The following is a 20,281-nucleotide window of genomic DNA, read 5'->3' on the forward strand; positions in this document are numbered from 1 at the left end:
ATAATAGTTAGAAACATTACTGTACTCAATAGCTTCCCGTAAAAATTTAGTCATCCAATTTATTTTATTGAGAACTTTAAGTAAATCTGTCAGCAAATACTTTATATTTATTAACATTTTTAGCTTTGGAGTGCAAATATATGCAATAAAATGGAGTGCATTTTCAATCTGAGACATTGAAAACTGAAAAAAAAGTACACTATCTAGACAATGAAGATGTTTCCAAAGGGTAACTATCTCATAAGAAGTGTAGATTTATGAATAATTGCTAAAAAAATGTATTTGAGCATGTCAGCAGATTTCTGATACATATTCTCACAATTTCAGCTTTCAATATTATTGTAAGCAGGGTTAATTGTATTCTGCACAATTATTTCTCCAAAGGTTTATTAGAGAACTTAAGAGAATAAAAAGTTGGGTGAAAAAGGGGGGGGGGAGAATTCAGTAGACCAAGACACAAGGGTTTGCATGTAGTAAAGTATATATAAATATTTCATAAATGGGCTGGATATTTGATAGTGGAAGCAAGCCCATGGGGGACCAAGCTTATTATATAACAGTTCCAAGGCTTTTTTTAAATAAATATCACCTTTACAAATTTACAGTAAATATGTGGAAATTACCCTTTAAAACAGCTATTTATTAGAACAAAGGATAATATGCAAAGGTGTATCTAAGTGACAGTGATTGAATTTTTTTTATATTTGAAATGAAAAAAAAATTAAACAATTGATTAACTCTGAAATCTACAACACAGGCTAACATTAAATTTCTGTAGTTCAAAATCTTTCAGATATATTTCAACTGAATAAAAATTCTAAAGATGGATCCTAGGATTAAGTCAAGACTTGCATACATGGAACATAGTAATCAAAAATCAAAATCCTTAAAGCCTGTAGGGGATGATGAATTTTGAAGATAAAACGCGAAATTTCAGAAAAACTAAAACCCACAAAGCCTTAATGGCTTAACGGTCTGTATGTCTTACAAAACTGTCAACCATAAGGTTCAAAAGTCACACTTTCCTCTACGAAACAGTTAACATGACTGACTTCAGGATTTGAACGAGATATCTACCGAAAGCTCAAGAGGTTTCCAACGACTTGTCTGTGTGTTCTACTTATCAAAGTTACAAGTAACGATCAATTCTAGTTTGATGAACTTGACATGCACTCTTCTTGAAACTAGACCAGAGACTCACAAATTGTCTACCATTGAGCTAGATATATTCCCTAATGTACATTTCTGTCAATTCATAACAAGTGCATTTTGACAACATAAATATGCCAGAATTGAAAATGTTTGAAACGCCTAAGAAAATCCATTACAGGAGATCATTTATCTATATATTGTAATATCCAAGGCACAATGAAATATTGAACAAGTTCTTTCAATCAATATCTTTGAATAAACAGAAGGGATATTTGTCTTCAATTTAAACGAATGTTAGATTACGTCTGATTACAAATTAAGACCTGTTAATCCCTGATAACAGTTTTAAAATTACACTTGCTAATCTCGTGGGTTTTCAAGCGTATTTTTAGTCAGCAAGATTTGTCTGACTGGGGAAGTATAGCTCCTTTCATAAGGGGAGTAGAGAAGTATAGCACCATTAATGAGGGAAGTCAAGGCAGTATGACTTCATTAAAGAGGAGAGTAGGGAAGTATACTCCCTACAAGGACGGGAGTAGGGAAGTGTAGTTCCAGTAATGTCTAAATCAAATTTGTTATCATAGTGGACCTAAGTCATTGAGAACAAAATGAAAGTAAGAAATGTATGTAACTACAGTTTTGAACAGAAACTGAAATATTATTCTTTAGTCCAGCTGTTTAGTAACTGTATAATATCATCACCTAAAAAATGATCCATGCAATTATGATAGTGATCATGATCCGTCATTGGTCATCGATCAGTTTTAGATCAGTCAATAATCCATCACTTTTCAATTATATTTGTATTTTTAATAAGATGCAAAATATTTGGAATTCAAATCAATCTAAAATAGTTGATTCATCCCAATAAAAATTCTGAAATCTAGATCAATCGATCATCTCCTTATTCTATTAAAAAAAAAATAATAAAAAAAAAAACTGTGATCAGATCGATTTTCCCTCATCAGTCAGTGATCAGTTAGGAATCAGTCAGTGATCAATTAGGAATCAGTCAATGATCAATCAATAACCTGTCACCGATCTGAACCAGTAATGGACTAATATTCTTGAAACAGTAAAACATGTTACAACAACAGGAGGAACTGTGGAAAGTTCAAAGACTTAGAATATCTATGAACTTCTGAATTAGGACATAATACGTACATGACGAAACACCCACAAAAATGATTAAAGTATTTTAACCCCCCAACTAACGCCTATTTAAGTATAAAAGAAGACAATGAAAAAAAAACCAATTTCATTCAAACTTAAATGAAAAGTTTCAAATGTTTTTCTTATGGACTCCTTTTTTATGTTATATCATAAATCAGAAACACAAATAATTATTATATTAAATTCCCTAAAAAGGTGCTCCATATATTTGAAATGCAAAGTCACTGTTTTAATCACTCAAGAGCACTTTAAAATGGTTTGATCCAAAGTATTTGTTTTGAGATTGAAAAACATTTATTTGAAAGAAGATTCAGTTCATTCAAACTATTGAAAATCTATTGATATTTTCTTCCGATGAAGAAGTTTCCATTATGAAAACCCTCTTAAAAAATGTGTTAGATTCTTCCTTCAAAGCCCCGATGTTTGTTCGATAAAATCATCGTCTTATTGTGATTTCAAAGACTTAACATAGACAAAGTCTGTGTTAAGAGTTTGAATGCACAATTATCTGGGAACTGGAATTTGATTAAAGTTAGGTTTAATATTCGACGTTTCTAGAAAGTTTTGAAAGGTTAATACAAAATTTGATGTGAACTTACTAAATGAAATCGCTCATTTTCACTTTGGTTCCAAAAACGACAATCTTTAGGATAAATTACCTCCCCTACAAGCATACTTTCTTTAATCAAAACCTACTGCACAGTTTACAACATGGATGGATTAGTAGGGAAAAAAAATTAACCAACGTGGTCAATGTTGTAAAATAAATGGTTGGAAAACTTTGCTTCCTTAAGTGAAATGAAGTTAAAAAAAAAAAAACAAAAAAAAAAAAACACGTGATAATTATAAGACCTGAAAAGGAATTTTTTTTTCGAATTGATGACTTCTCTTAAGGAGGTAGACCTAGGGTAAGGTACACAACTCTTAAAAATCATTGGAACGTTTGCATTCACCATTTTACATCAATCTCATGTAAGCATCTAAGTAACTTGGACTGATTTCATTCTGTTTCAATGGAAAGCTTGAAAGGCTTTGGTGAAACTGCATATGATACGAACATGTCAGTGATTTCAAAAGTTATGTCTCTTACCCTATGTCTACCTCCTTAAGCTTGACTAACTTCAGGGGGTCTAAATATAGCTCCTAGACGATGGACTGAAATAGTTCACACAAGTTTTAATTTGGCAAGATTAAAAAATAGGCAAATATAGTTAACAGACTCAAATAAATAAACAGAACAACACAAAATAAGCAAACCAAATGGGCAAACTTTCAAGACAGTATCAAGAATAATTAATGACAAACCAAAATACTGATACTATGCAAAATAGCCAAAATAAAGAATGGTGACTTGTTTATTTTGGACCAACTTCAAAATTACCGATTTACACCAAATATTTGCATTTTTAATGTTATATGCCAATTTTATACTCTATATGTGATGATAAGGCTTAGTCCAGTTATAAGAAATGATAAATATGAATCATTCTGAGGTTTATATCTTAAAGTATTAGTCTCTCTAAGAAACAGGCAGTTGGCGAAGCATAGTAAGAGATTACATGTCAATTTGGCAGTGTAATTTGACTATTTGTACAATCAGAATCATCGAATAAAGACAAGATTTTCTTTAGTCTTTAGATTAATTAGATGAATCATTACTTCATTAATAGCACAGCTAATAAACATTTCAAGGGCTGGTAACTCTAACATTCTTATGAAAATTTCAAAACATTTCCAGTGAAGTAGAGAACAAATAGTAATTTCAGATAGAAAAGATATTTTAGAATGAAATAGTACTGTCAGATCAACGGGTTTTTGACATGCATGTTTCAGATTTTTTCCGTTTTGCCTAATTCCTACAAAGACTTGTAGATAATAGATAAATTGAATTGTTTTTATCTTCAGTCCTATTCAAACATCATATAGAATTTTATCACCAGTTGAAAAGGAATTTTAAGGAGTAAATTTCCACCTGTTAAAACTTTATGACAGCTAAATAGGAATTGATTTGATTGTTCTGTAGGTAAATTTTATAAACCTCCTAGGAATAAGAATTATTACACAACTTTTTCACAAGTTCAGGAGTAATATAATTGTAGTAAGCTTTCCCAATTATGTTTTAGAGAGTGAACTACAAATACAATCAAAGAACTCATGTTATGGCAAATTGCTTAACCTGCATCTCAAATCGTCCCAAAAAAAGAGGAAGGCTTGTAAAGGGGAATGTAATGCTGTCCAAAATAAGGGAAAAATTTGGAAAGGGGTGTGTAACTGTCCAAAAAAGAGGAAGGCTTGGGAAGAGGAGTGTAACACTTTCCAAATAGAAGAAAGCTTGGGAAGGTGAGTGTAACAGTGTCCAAATAAAGGAAGGCTTTAAGGTAAAAGGACCCCACAATAAAGTTAATCATTTAAACCATTGAAGGGTGGTGGGGGTCTCTTCTAACCTTTTAAAACTCAAATTCTTGCACAAACACTAAACTTATAGTTTCATAAAACAGATTAAACAGTTTTTATTTATTTCTATCATTGTAAAATTCTTTTATACAGTGGTGCTGGGTGTTTTTTTTTTTTTTTTTTTTTTTTTTTTTTTTTTTTGGGGAGGGGGGGGGGGGGGGGGGTGTACAAAGACCTCTGCTACCAACTTCAAAGCAAAAAGTGTTAAAAAGTGTTAAAATAAGCTTAAAACGGGTGAAGCACTATTGAAGTCAGCAATATTGTGTCCTAATATCTAGCTACAGGCATCCAATCAAATAAAACAAGACTGTGTTAAATATTTGAAACCTAAGGGAATAATTTTAATTCTTTAAGAAGATAAAGTTATTCCTTAATTAGAAGGCAATTTCGCTTGGTCATAAACAGTTAAAGGGAGAGTCCTTAAATATATAATACATAAAAAACACACTAACTACCTATATTCTTTTGAATCAAAGACTACTTGGCGGAATAAATTGCTCCCTAATTCCCTTAAATGATCACTTTTGACCAACAATTTGAATAAATATGATATGTCATACAAATGTTTTAACATTATTGACTGTACCATGGACTGCTATCTCCTTTGTCTATAATATGTCTTCAGCAATGAAGTGTGCCCTTAAAAGTGTGGACAAAACAAATTGCATGTTTTAAAAAATAATGGTGGATCGGTAATGGTTGGTATCAGGGGTGGCACACTAACTTGTTATTTCATTAATTTTGTAATTTCAAATAAATATATCCCCTTGCTAATCCTTAATCTTTTTCTCTGAAGGATTAACACATAATAAAAACCCCAAAAAATTAATGTCATATCTTTTTCTTGCGGGGGAGAAAGGAGACAAACAAAGAGAGTTATAAACCTAGGTCAGACTTAGCGAACATATATGCCCTCCAAGTGACATGAAGTATATCTTAAAAATTTCAAGCATCGGTATTCAGGATTAATAAATCAACATGAAAAAGACCATATAAAGTTCAAGCAAATCTAAACATGTACAAAGTCATGAAAAAGGGTTTATTTTTGATAGATTTTACCACTAACAACATCGAAAATTTATAACCCTGGAAAATTCTTTTCCAGCAATAAATCGTTGTATGTTTTACAACTTCTGAACTTGGTAATGTTTAAATTGACCCATATGTATATGTATTGACTCAGTCCTAAAACAAAATTCCTATGTTTTTCTAAAACAGCTCAATGCATTATAACAGGTAATTCAAAATTCACAAATTTCTTCATAAAATAATTTAAAAAGCATACTTTTTTTATACTTACGAGGCCTCATTGGAGGTAGATTTGGTAAAGGTGTGAAAGACCTCTGTGGTAGTTCTAAAGGAATATCCTCATAAGACGTCAATCCCTCACTTCTGGCCCTTGCTAAAATTGAATGAGACCCTTTTTTGGCCCTTAACGAACCAGTTCTGCGTAAATCCTCCATTTTCGTATTCCGACTCCACATCTTTTTAGCGAATTTTTGTATTTCCATTTTTAAACGGTTTTCTCAACTTTCAATGAACGACATAATAGACCAATAATGATTTTTTCCTGTGTAAATCTTTCAATCAGAAAACTCACAACTGTTTCATTGTCATCTGCAGAAGTCCTTTCCATTATAACAAATATCCATGTTTTAAAAGAATTTTAATGTGCACATTGACAAGAACTTTCTAACCCATGATTAAAATCACAAAATCAAAGCAATTGGAACATCCTGTCCATAAAAAAAAATCACCACAGGATAATCTTCATTAAAAATTTGACAAGTGATTATCATTTAAGCTGAAATTGACGACAGGCTTATTATACCTTTAAAACCTTTCCTTTCACAAAACACTCCGCTTGAAAATTACATCCGAAAAACCAAATATGTAAAAACTCCCATTGAATATGCTAATCATATTCAATATGACCTATTCCATTCTTTAGCTTCAATACACATTCAACTATTTTCACCTATGTTGTATAAGTAAAAAAAGATATATTGGAAATTGCGTTAACGGCCATCCATATCGTACCTATTCGACAATGGTAAATATGTTCTCCACGATGTGATAGGTATGTCTTAAGGACTTTAGTATGTACATAAATGATTTCCAACAGGTAGTCCAAACATATTTTGTTTTGAACCCAATTCTATTTAAAATCTACCTGTTGATTCACATTGAAAAATACTTAAGGATTAAAATCACTCATACATAATATCCAGTTTTGACTAAATATACGCTGATTAATTCTAATTCTACTTTTAAAATGTGAGTAGAACTCAATTGATAATTGAATCTTTCCAACTTACTAATCACACCCTTTAGGGAAATACCGTCAATACAATAAATACTCATTCAAGAATAATCATATGATAAAGAAACACTATATGGGCATGCAGTAGGCTAATAATTTTAGAAAAGGTTTTTACACAAATTAATTAAATTAGTTTCAATATTTTTTACAAACAAAAGTGACAAGTTTAAATAAACTTTTATCAAAATGTCAAAGTTGTTTTTATAATGAAAAATTGTGTCACTGAAATAAATATGAAGCTAACACTGATATTGATCACTTTCACGTTCCCAATAGAAATGCACTAGAGGAAATATTGGAAAATATAGAACCTATATAGAAATATTATGCATTATTAATAATATCAATTAAAATTTTCAAGTTCAATGACCAAATTGAGATTTTCTATTGCGACATTAATTCTTTTAATAGTAGGAGATTTCATTGAAAATAATTCACGAAATAAAGTGACAGATTGACAGAAAAAAGAAAAAAAAACAAATGCAAAAATATGATAATCATTACACGTGACTGATGGTGTACCTATAAATATCCATTATCAGATACTTATTTATAATAAAAAAAATACTTTTTGGCTATAAATGCCAACTTTTTGGTCCTTTTCTATATCAAACACAAATGTGTATAGGCATTTGCATACCATAATAGTCCTATTTCATATTTACGGAATGCAAGCCACTTTAGCAAGTTTTCTTCAAAGGAACATAACCCACCAACACCCAACAACCTTGGGATCTAATTGAGAAAAGGGTCTCCAAAACAGTAAACAATTTTCTTGGAAACTTATACTATTTTAAGTATATATTAAGTACTTACCACAGCTCTAATAAATTCAATATTTGAATTTGAATTCTACTGCTGTCCATTGCTCCAATTTGACAGTAAACCAGTCTGCCGGATTACAAATATATAGAAAGTTACTCCCCTTTGCTTAAAATCTTAAAAAATGAAGCCAGGAATATGAAAAAGGACTATTAAAGGAATGTTTTGCTTTTTAACAAATTCCCCAAATCTTTCTGAAACCCCAAATCTGTCCTAAGCAGAGCCCAAGTAAAATCCAAAAGTGAACAACTCGAAAATTATATACAAGTTAAAAGTTCTTCATTTTGACTTTGAAAAAAAAAAAAAAAACAAAATCATACAAAACAACCACAATCCTTTTTAAATTCCAAGGATATTGTAAATTCTGAAACTTTTTTGAGAATTTGGAAATTTTTCTGGAAATGTGATAACAATGTTGAAAAAAACATCTTGCCTAGAGTTACCCTAAATACAGCAGGCAAGTTCAATTTACTTGTTAATTGTCTACTTATTGACAAAAACCTATCACCACATTTGCTCCTAATTAAAATTTTCATATTTTGCGTTTTAAAAGGAGCAAATTTCTCTTGAGATCTTATATTGCCATGCAATTTTCATGTTTTGCAGTCAATTATACAGCCAATTGCCCAAACACTTAGATCTAGACTCATCAAGCATAACCTTTGTCAATTATTGGCTACCATGTAACCGCAGACAATTCCAATACAGTAAAACCTGTCTAAACCAAACCCTAAAAAAAATGAAAATTCTGTCTACATCAAACCCTGAATAACTGGAAAACCTGTCTAAACGAAACTCTGAATAACTAGAAAACATGTCTAAACCAACCCCTGAGTAACTGGAAAACCTGTCTAAACCGACCCCTGAGTAACTGGAAAACCTGTCTAAACAGACACCTGAGTAACTGGAAAACCTGTCTTAATTGAACCCTGAATAACTGGAAAACCTGTCTATACTGAACCCTGAGTAACTGGAAAATCTGTTTAAACTAAACTCTGAATAACTAGCAAACCTGTCTATACCAAACTCTGAATAACTAGAAAACATGTCTAAACCGATCCCTGAATAACTGGAAAACCTGTCTATATCAATCCCTGATAAACCGGTAAACCTGTCTATACCAAACCCTGAATAACTGGAAAACCTGCCCAAACAAGACACTTATAAAAGTCCCTTTGTACCAATTTAAATGCATTTTGAACCTTAGTAAACCAAACACCTGTCCAAACCAGCCACTGCTACAATTCAAAATAGAGTTAATTTTGACAGGTTTCTCTATATAAAATCTATCAGTACTTCCCACAGTACTATAGACATTTATTCCAACCATTAGGGAACAAGGCTTGTTTTTGTCAATATAGAAATACAACAGGATGCTGTTAAACTATTAACTATTACACAGACCTAACCTAATAACCAGAGCCCCATAAAATATTATGCAATGTTCCTCAATATCATTGTAAATCACCTATGTAGGTTAATGGAGCCCAGTCTTTAAATTAATCAAGGGTATTGAAAAAAAATGCTACAACTAGACAATGCTGAGTCCATTAAATAACAATACATCATCATAATATTGGGTTCATCAGTACTTCATAATTGAACACCCTACTAAAAGCTTCTTTGTCGTTATAGTTACGTATTATAGGTAATACTGCATGTTTTCTTCGTTTTTTTTTGTTTTCTGGTTTTCTTTCCACTTTGATTGTGTTAGAAGCTTTGTAATTGGTATGATTTGTATTTAATTGACAGCAAATGTATAATGCAAAATTTCAGTGAAATGTAGCAAATCATCAAGGTATCAATGCTAAAGTATTAGTGTCAGTGTGAACAAACTGCCAACAAAAAGACATGTCTGGCTTGCTGCAGTAGGACTCATACTCATGTCATGGAAAAATAAAGACATTAAATAAAAACCTAAAGATCAAGTGGGGGAGTTCAGTTTTAAATAACGGTAAGCAAACAGCTAAGAAGGACACCAATCATTCTTTATATATGTATACTAATACTGAAAGTCTTTAAGTACAAGAAGTATACGGAGCAGTACATACACTCATTTTTGGAGAATTGCATGTTGAACAGTTTACTATCATATGAACATGTTTTTAAACATTTTAGCATGCAAAACTTCAATACTGATAAGTGTAATGTAAAAATGTTTCTCTTGATTTGACTTTTACTGTAAAAGCAGTTCTTAATATTTCTTTCCTTACTGCACAAAAAGGCAGGTATTTATGCGGAATTTCCTGGACCTATTTTCCAAGGATTGCATGCAGCACGCAACTGCCTCCCCACGTGCCATGTATCAGGATTATCTTGCAATTTATTCTTTAAATTATTTCCTTCTAATCAATGTAACAGAAAGGACAAATGTTTACAGGTAAATAAAAAGCATAAAATGTTTCAATACCTTTTAAAAATATAAAAGGAATTGAACAGCCTATGACTTCATCCGTTTTCAAGGATATTTAGTTACTGCATCTTAGTGTAGCCTCTGCTTGGAACTCAAATTAGTTTCAACTGAACCATGAAAAAAAAAAACAAACCAACAAACAAAAACAAAAAAATATAAAATAAAATAAAAAACAAAAAAGAATACATAAAAAATGCAATTTGAACCTGTGTAAACCAAACAGAACAATTTCTTCAATGCCACAGGAGTACTGTTAAGACATATTTCAGAGTAGATATTACTCTTACCTCTTCTTCCTGATGATGGAGACTTAAACTTAAATAAATCCCAGAAGCACATATATCTTTTTCCTGAATAAAACTAAATGTTTTCTAAACAATACCTGAATTTACAGATTTATTTCTGGTAAGGCAATATTTGTATTTGGCCCTTTGATAGTTCTATAAAAGAACTGAACACGGGCAACAGTTTTTTTTAAAAATGATAAGAATTATTCTTTCTCTTTCCTGAGAAAAGTACAATGCTCAAATGGTTTTGAACTAATTCCACATAATAAGACAAATTGCTTTTGTTATTCCTTACAATGAGTTAAGCCTGCTGTCATCCTTTTTTGTGTAATTAGCTAAAACCATAATAAAAACTAACACTATTTTGTTATTCATTATTAACAAGCTAAAGAAAAAAATAATTATATTATGTACTGTAAATCTGCCAGAATTTTCACTTTGGTTTTGTCAAGACCTTGAAAATATTAGACCTGGTACTATTAATCAAAACATGTTTTCTTCCTTGCTCACATCAATTTCATATAATTTTGGCAAATGTAAATATTTGTGGTAAAATTATCAACACCAGGCAATATAAAACAAGAAGCTATTTTCATTGCTTAAAAAATTAGCCTTTTTTCACCTATTTTTGAACAAATCACAGGTAACCTTCTTAGTTAAATGTTTGCAGGTTTGTGATTGTACATGTATGAGAACTGTTGTTAAGTTGAATTTTATAATATCTGCCAACCATAGCACTTCCATAGCAGCAAGTGTCATGGCAATGTTGCACCTTGTAAGGGAGCAACCATATAAATTTTAAGGGGGCTAGGACCAAATTTATCGTCCTAGATGTTTTTTTTTGTGTGTTAAGAACATCCTGACTTTTTATTTTTGATTCCAGCCTGTCCTGGATTTATTTTTTTCATGATGTATACCTGGTTTTTTTTCAACAGATGCATCCACCTTTTTTTTTCCCAAATGGTTATCCTGGATTTTTTTTTACCATATGCTACCATCTTGCCCTTTTTTTTCAAATTTAATCCACGTCCCCCCCCCCCCAAAAAAAAAAAAAAAAAAAAAAAAAAATCAAATAGCTGTATTCTCATGGTTTGGTTAAGAAAAATAGCAGATGTTTATTGGGGAGGGACAAAAATGGGGGAAGATGGACAAAAAATGAAACAAAATGCCTCAGAAATCTTGCTGGTGGGAAAAATGGAGAGGGTTGCATCTATATACTTCAACTACTCTTATGTGCATGAAAAACAAAGGGGTGCATCCCTAGCTACTTTGTGGAGGATTGAAAAGGGGATACATGTGGACAATGGTAAAACTTTATGCCTTTGTTATTTAAATGGGGCTGCATAAGAAAAGATATTGATAGTTTCGGACATTTCAATTCTTAAATGGTCATGAAGTGAAAGCAAGTCTAGCACCCACTCTACTCTGTCCATCTGTCTGCCACTGATATAGTTCAGACTTATAGATATCAATCTGCTATAAATTTTCATAAATATCAGAATGACTTCATGTCAAACAACCACATGCAAGGTGACCATGGCACCACTTGACAACCAAAGTGAAAACCAGTGGTGGATCCAGGGGGGGCCACCCTTAGAAAAAAATTGATGAAAAATTGTGTTAAATCATGAAAAACACTAATTTCGTCATCCTCACCAGTGATCCTGTCAAGAACTTTTTTTTGGCCCCTGTTCCCCCCCCCCTTTTTACCTAAAACTCTGGATCCGCCACTGAAAACTATGAACTTGTATATTCAAAACAGGCAACATGGATAACTCTTAAGTAATCTTGAACCAAAATATTTCCAAATTTTGCTATCAAATACATAATTCCAAATTTACCTGTAACTATGGTAGTAATAGACTGTTAAACTTCAGAAATACTCAGGTGAAAATCTGATACTAAAAGCCAAGAAAGGGCCTCAGGTGACAATATAGATTTAATCAAGACTGACTTTCACTAATGGACTGTATTGATAGCTGTCATGTAACAATACAGATCCAGATATATTTATGGAATAAAATCTTCTGATAATTAAACATGACCCTGATATCTAGACAAAATAACAAACATCACTGGACAGGAGGGAATAGGCTGCATGACCTGGTTCAGAATTTTAAATTTGTTTACATCCAAGTTGCAACAACCACTTTGCTATTGTACATGTAAATTAAATAGGCATTGTCATTGTCAGCATTGTTCTTAACATAGATAAGGTTTATTGGCCCTGGTCACTGAAACAGCATTAAAAGACAGTAATCAATCAATCAGTCATCATAAGCATTGTCACATGAAATCAAGGAGAAAAAACGTCATAGACCACTTAATATTGCCAAACCAAAATAATGGATTATCACCTATACAATTTTTGGAAGGAACAAAAACAGTACTTGCAAAAAGATTATCGCAAAAAAATCCATAGAGAATTGACAGAAATTCTTGCAATAGTACACAAGAATTACCATGGTACTTGTAAATGTGATTAATGAAAAACACAATGGCTTTAAAGTAGTTCATGCAAAAACAATCGTGCAATAATAGATAGGATTCACAATAGTTCTTGCAAATATTATTGCAACAAAAACATACAGGAATTAAAAATATATATGCAAAAGTGATTATTGCAATAATACTGCTTTCAATCAAAAGTTAACACTCATCAAGGCTAATAATTCAGGAAAATAACTTTCATCAATGTTAATACCATGCAAAATGACCTTGAACCAGAGAGCAAAATCATGGTCACATAGGACAGGTGGTCTTAATAAACAGGTAATTTTACCCACAATACACCAGATACAGATATTTAAATCATAGTCTTTTAAGATGGGTTATTGCTGAAAACAGATGGTCACTAAAATAGGTTTGAATGTAGATGCATTACATAAAACCAACTCCAACTATCTGAGAAAGAAACAAAAAAAAAAACATCAACAAGAATTCTCAATTCAGATACAAGATACTCGGTAACTAGGTAAATCGGTCGATCACCTGCCAAAAACTTGCTTTGAGAAAGCATCAAAGTCATTAGAAAAAAAACCTATGTATTTATGAAATATTTCTTAAAGTCCCTGCAGTATAATTACATAGAAATATTAACTGCCCAGTTAATTGGTTATTCCCTAAATGGGAGTTACAGTTATCTAACTGTCTTTGATGTGGTTGTAAATTCTATAGTATTCTACTAGTAAGGTATATAGATGCAATTATTGTAAATGATGTAACAGGGAGTAATAAATAGATTAATTTACCATTTTATCCCAGATTTTGTAAATATGGTTCCAGAGGTCAATAGAATTTCTGAGTGATTGTGGTAATAAATCAAAACCTTCTTGCACCTTGGCAAAACATTAACCTGCTTTTTTCGCCAAGTCACTGATCAGGAAATCAATTTGTTCTTTGCTTATTTAACATAAAAGATATAGGGATACAATATATAGCACCCTCACAAATGGATAGCCATTGTTCAAATGACTTCATTGAAATTCAGAATCACTTATCTCATAAAATTTTATACAGTGTTACAACATTCATACACAGTTTTTGGTATTAAGTGTCATTGAAATCCATTTTATTATAGAGTGGTTTACAAAATAAAAAAAAATACTTTGATTTGTTTTTTCTTTTTTTAAATTTCTCATTTATCACCCTTCATTGTTTAGCTATACAACAAAGTGTTTTATCTAAAAATACATTGTTACCCCCTCTCAACAATGCAGCACCGTTCTTTCATTAGAGCGACAACAAAAAACAGTCATCATTGTCTTTTACTGTATCGAAACTGCCTAAAAAAATTTATGTCACAAATGCATTTCTCAAAGGTCATATACAATAGCTTAACCCAGGTCTGTACACTAGTGATCCCAACAAAAGACATTCAATGTCTATCGGTTTTGAGGAATTTTATGTGATAGGAAATCTCAATAAATTTTTATCAACTGATGTCTGACCTCCATTCAAAATCAAGATATCCCCCTTTTTTTCCAACAATGAGATTTAATTGATCTCAAACATTACATTGTTGAAGGACACAAAAGTTTCAAAATTTAAAAAAAAACTTTACAAAACTATTGTAATTAATAGGCAATTTTACCATTAAATTCCTCTTTTCAACTCATTTAAGTCATTACCCCATTTATAAGTCCAACAGTTATGTTTATCTGGGGGTTCATTTCATTTAAAAAGCGTATATTTCATAAGATATGAAATTGACACTTTTAATCAAGATGTCAAAAAATTCAAAAGACTGAAAAGTGGGACAGCAGTAAGAGTGCTTTGATGAGCTATATAGTACAAGAATTTCTATTCAGCCATTATAAACAAGCAATTTTAATGTCATCCGAATACTCAAATTATAGATAAGGTTTTGCCCTTCCAATATACTACATTCAAGTCCAAGGTAGGTAACTCAAAATATCAACAATTTTCATACCAACAAAATCCAGTTCAGAAAGGGGAATTTTCTACAAAAATAACTTATTATTAACATTAACAGTTTTTTTTGTTTTTTTTTAACCTAACTGTAATCGCCTGCTACTGCTATGACATAAACAGACTCTTTTGCAAGCTTAAAATCTAACAACTATAATAATATAATATATAGAATAGGGCAACTTCATAATAATCCAAACTATAGGATAGTGGAGAAATTACCTTGCACATTCCATTCAATAATTTTAGATTTCAAAATTAAAACCAAGTGCAAAACTTGTTAAATATGTAACAGGACAGCACGATTTACATTTCAAAATTAAATTGTTGAGGATCACACCTAAGACAACAACCGATCATGTAAAGAAATGTTCACAAGATTAATACTACTTACATTGTTTGAAACAAACTTTCATATCTTAAAGCCATACACACTTTTTTTTTAATACACAGACTGTATGAAAGACACTTACTTTGATCTGAATCTGCAGAGTTTCGTTTTGATCTTCTCTGTGTTTTCCTTTCCCTGCTGAGGCTCCTAACCCGATACTTCTTCGACCTGTTTTTGGTTCTGCTGTAATTCTCACTTCCACAAGATCCTGAATACTCTGTAAAAAAAAACAGATATTGCACACTATGTCGTGCTAGGAATACACCTACTCAATCATTTCAGTCAAAGCTGGAAAGGGAGACACAGTACAATTCGCATGCAGAAGCAATATACCTAATATCTAAGCATTCATTTCAGTAGAAACTGAGAAATCTGGTAAGAAAATTTGCATTATGCACCACCTAAACAAAGATGATTGGTAAACTGGAATTTGATGACCAACAAACCTAAAATGCAGAGAAAGGATACAAGCCACCATGAGAAAGTAATACATGACATATCTAAGCATTCCCTACAGTATAAGCTAAGAATCTGTTATGAAGATTTCCATTATGCGGCCCATAAAAAAAACTACTAAGTCCATCTGTGAACAGGAAGTAGATGAGCAATGAACTAGGGAAGTGGAGAGAGGGTACAAGTCATTATAAGAAAGCAAATTAACTAAATATTATTCCCTTCAATAGATTCGGAGAAACTCTGTTACAAAAAAAGTGTAACAGACAGACAAGTTGATTGCAATATAGCCCCCACACAGTATAATATAGATGAAACACTGATAATAATTCATTGCACATGTATCCAGTTTGAAAAAAGCAAACCTGAATTAGTGTTTGGAAAAAGTTATAAAACTGCATCATTTCTGAATTTTCAGACCAATGCCAGACATAATTTATCCATACAGCACCCCAAACTGACAAAAAAAAATACAACTCCAAATTAATTGAAAGTCAAAGCATTTCTAAACAACTGTGGGCTTAAAAAAAGCTAAATCATGGTAAATCTAGGGCTCTAATATACTTCTGGGAATGAAATATCACTAGACAAACCTTAAAATAGAAAAGTGAAGAAGATATATACATATAAGTTAATCATTTAACAAAGATTAAGGAAACTCGGTTAATTCTTTAACAGTCATTTCTGTCAAGATGAAGATGTAAGTTTCTATGAAAAGACATAACATTCATGTACACGGTGCTAAAAACAATTTAAATGGTAATAATAACAACCAAATATAACTACGTAATATTAAATAGGGTGTGCTACAATGAATTTAATTAGAAAAAAATGATGGCATTGCCTAAAAGTTCTTGAAATTATTTAGGGATAAGACATCCAATATAAGTTTGTTATGAAGCGCATTAATTAACCAACAAATGAAAAGGACCAGTAGTATCTAGTGATAACCCTAGGGTAAACTTACATACAAATCATTGGGAAGTCCCTTCCATTAACTTCCAGTTTTGCATCCAAATCATAAACCGTTTTTAACTGTCATTTTAATTGAAATTTAACATTTTATTTGGAATTTAAATTCATGGTTTTTCTGCAAACCATGAAAAAAATGAAAATTTGTACCTCATGAACAATAGTTCCTAAAATGTATTGAATAGATTTAAACAAAAAACAAGAGACTCCCAGGAACCGGAATCGCTCGCCTTGTTTAAGTTTTACCTTTCAAGGGCAACAACTCAAACAAGGAGTTGTCCTACAATTTTGACTCATGTAGACTTTGGTAGGCCTTATCATAAGGATCATTTCATCAATTAAAAGTTTTATTCTATCTATTATAGTTTCCAGGATATTGGGTGAAAACAGCTAAAAACATAATTTTTTGCATTTCAAAGGCATTAACTCTAACATGGAGTTGTCCAAAAACTTTGATCCCCATAAACTTTTGTAGTCATCTGACAAATTTGATCCCTGGAGACTTTTGTGGGCCTAATAGTAAGGATCATTTCAGCAAATGAAAGAATTCGGCTAAACCTAACAGTTTTGGAGATATATGAGAAAACTTCTGACTGACCCCTTTGTTCTATTTTTAGAAACAGCAGCCATGTTTTTGACAGATCTAAAATCCCCACACCAGTTCTAAGCATGATACCCCAAGGAACATTCATACCAAGTTTGGTTCTAATTTGCCAATTAGTGTCAGAGGAGGAGAGATTTGAAAAATTGTTTACAATGACGGACGACGACAATGACGATGTATGGTGCCAAATGATGGCAATAGCTCACATGGCCTAGGGCCAGGTGATCTAAAAATTGGTTTTATCACATACTTATTTAATCATTACCAAAACCAATTGTCAAACCTACTCCTTGTGTAATACTACACCAAGTAGTTCCAATATTGTGTACTGACCAGTACTGACAGACCAGTCTGATTTACATCCTATTTATTGACCTAATTTTTTTGTCCCAGACTCAAATTTTTCCATAAACCAATCAGCTTAGATGTAACAAGATTATATATAGGTCTGTAACCCTCTTTCCTTAGAAAGCTGATTGACCAAATGATTCTCCCTGATTTATGTGTCAAAGATTTGCTTAGCTGTAGAAATTTGAGCTGTGGTAAATTTTAGAATCCTATGAACATTTTCCTGGATGTATATATCATCAGTAATGATTTTTCATCCAAGAGATTGGGAAAAGTCAACACAAATTAGGCTGTAAAACAATAATAGCAATTTGTCTTTTACTGTAGGTAAACAATCTGGCTTGGATAGAAGGGGTGTAAGCAGAGAATATTTACCCCTCAAAAGTCCTGAATACATAAATTAATGTTTTGTTATCTACGATTTAAAAAAACCTATTTGATGAGTGGAAGAAAACACTTAGACAAAAGTCAATATTTTCAAGGAATTTGAAGATGAATATATTATTTTATGAAATAGGAGATATTTTGTATTAACCTAAAAAAATAAAAATACAACTATATCACCCACTTTTTTTATAAGTCATGTTTGTCTTCCTGTGGTGGCAGATCCAGAAACTCTGAAAGGGGGGCATAAATGGGGGCCTGGTATCTGTCAATGTTCTTCTGGGGTGCTAATTATGCATGCGTTTGGTTGACATATCCATGGTTTAATGTTCCAACTATATTTTGGCAAAATTAGCCATTACTCATTTGCCTTTGATACAGATCAAACACAATGGAATCAGTCAAAACAGAGTCCCCTTTTGGACTGTGAAATATGTCCAGTTAATAGACTGGTGTATGGTTTACCCTGGTTCAAATAACATTCAAACTGATATACGACATCATAAGGTGTCAGGTTCATACTACCGTTGTCAAAATAATCTGAAATTACGAACCAGTTAACCGTTAGAATTTTGGATCAGTTAACCAGTTAACCATTAGAATTTTGGATCAGTTAACCAGTTAACTGGTTGACAATGTTAATAAGGCAATTATAACCTGGAAATTTCCAATACTGTTTTCTATTACCGGTAGATATGAAATGAAGAATATGCATATTAGTTGATTAAATTTAAAATATTTAAGATATAACTTCCCATCTAATCTAAATTCTGACATAACTGATTTCAATTCATTTACAGGGCTCAGATTAGACAGATTTTTTTTATATATACAGGGTTGAATTAGAAAGGTTTCACTGTACTCAATCTTTAATCATTCCATTATCAGTTGACCTTGAATTTCCATAACTGCTACATATTGCAATAATCATTCAATTAACCTATATTTGACTGAAGTCCGACAAATGACCTCCGCCCATTAATTGCACTTACTGAAGATAATAAGTCAAGAGCTAACATCTAAAATTCTTTCTGATTTAATCACTCCTTTGCATGATGGCATGCAATCCCTCTAAAGACCACAGTATATGGCATGAACATGTGATCTAATGGAATCTTTCAAGTGAAAGTTGCATAATGTGTTCCAAAAAAGTAAAAAAAATATATGCATAAATCTACCCACTAATAAAAATTTGTCTTCCCACATGAAGAATAGACAGCCATTAAGTTGCATGCATTGTTTTACTTGGTATATTTTCACTTGTATGGCACTTGTAGGAAATAGAGAGCCACCGAAATCACTTACAATCTACGCCTCACCTATATAAAGTCACATACCAAATTTGAAATCAATTGGTCCAGTGGAAGCAAAGATTTCTGTGATTAAAATTTTATTTACCATTCCATACAGTGAAAATAGGCAAACTCCTACAAAACTGAAAGTTGATACTGGACATTCACCAAAATATGTTACAACGTATGCCCAACCAATACGAAGCCACATACCAAATATAAAATCAATCAATCCATTGGTAGTCAAGATACCTGCAATGAAAGTCATACAGACAGACAGACAAACAAGGTGACTCCAATATACATTTGTACCACCCACTCATTGATATAATTAATCTTGGAGATCTCTATGTGATCATGATATTTACAGTGCTCCCCTTTTTCTCTCCCTTTCTGCACAATAAAGTATCTACATGTAGTTCCTAAATAAAATTGTATGTAATCGTGTTTACGATCAAACTAATCATGTAGACACAAATAATGTCAATATCATTTAGGTTCTATTTTTTTACCTTCACTGTCAACAAATTATGATATATTTATTTTTAAAGTGATCTACAAGTCCATATATATTTGCATGTACATGTACCTTCAATTATTTTTAAGTATCAGTCTTGAAAAATGTCAGACAGGAGGTGATACAAGCATGTCATGTCCCCATCAAATATCTCTTTTATTATGAATTCTGAATGATTCAGTTCATCAAGAAAAAGTTACAGACCATGTAACCTCCATAAACCTTGTATCACCCTAACAAACAACAATGTTTAAATTTCATATGG

The 20,281-nt window shown here is 31.8% G+C and overlaps 1 protein-coding gene across 6 annotated transcripts in view; it reads right to left on the reverse strand.

The window, feature by feature from the left end:
- LOC148620207 (ankyrin repeat and fibronectin type-III domain-containing protein 1-like) overlaps positions 1-20,281 on the reverse strand; it is a 208,995-nt gene that overhangs the window by 46,612 nt on the left and 142,102 nt on the right. For 4 of the 6 annotated variants that reach the window (XM_088580895.1, XM_088580893.1, XM_088580896.1 and 1 more), the window contains one exon: positions 15,529-15,663. In XM_088580895.1, coding sequence (XP_088437021.1) covers positions 15,529-15,663 — 135 coding nt within the window. Of the gene's footprint in view, positions 1-6,079; positions 6,867-15,528; positions 15,664-20,281 lie in introns of those variants that run through there. The other 2 variants (XM_088580899.1, XM_088580898.1) reach the window with 1 other exon arrangement.

This window comes from Perna viridis, chromosome 4 (assembly GCF_037379345.1).
Source record: "Perna viridis isolate PV_CMFRI_1.1 ecotype Kerala chromosome 4, ASM3737934v1, whole genome shotgun sequence".
Lineage (NCBI taxonomy): Eukaryota > Metazoa > Mollusca > Bivalvia > Mytilida > Mytilidae > Perna > Perna viridis.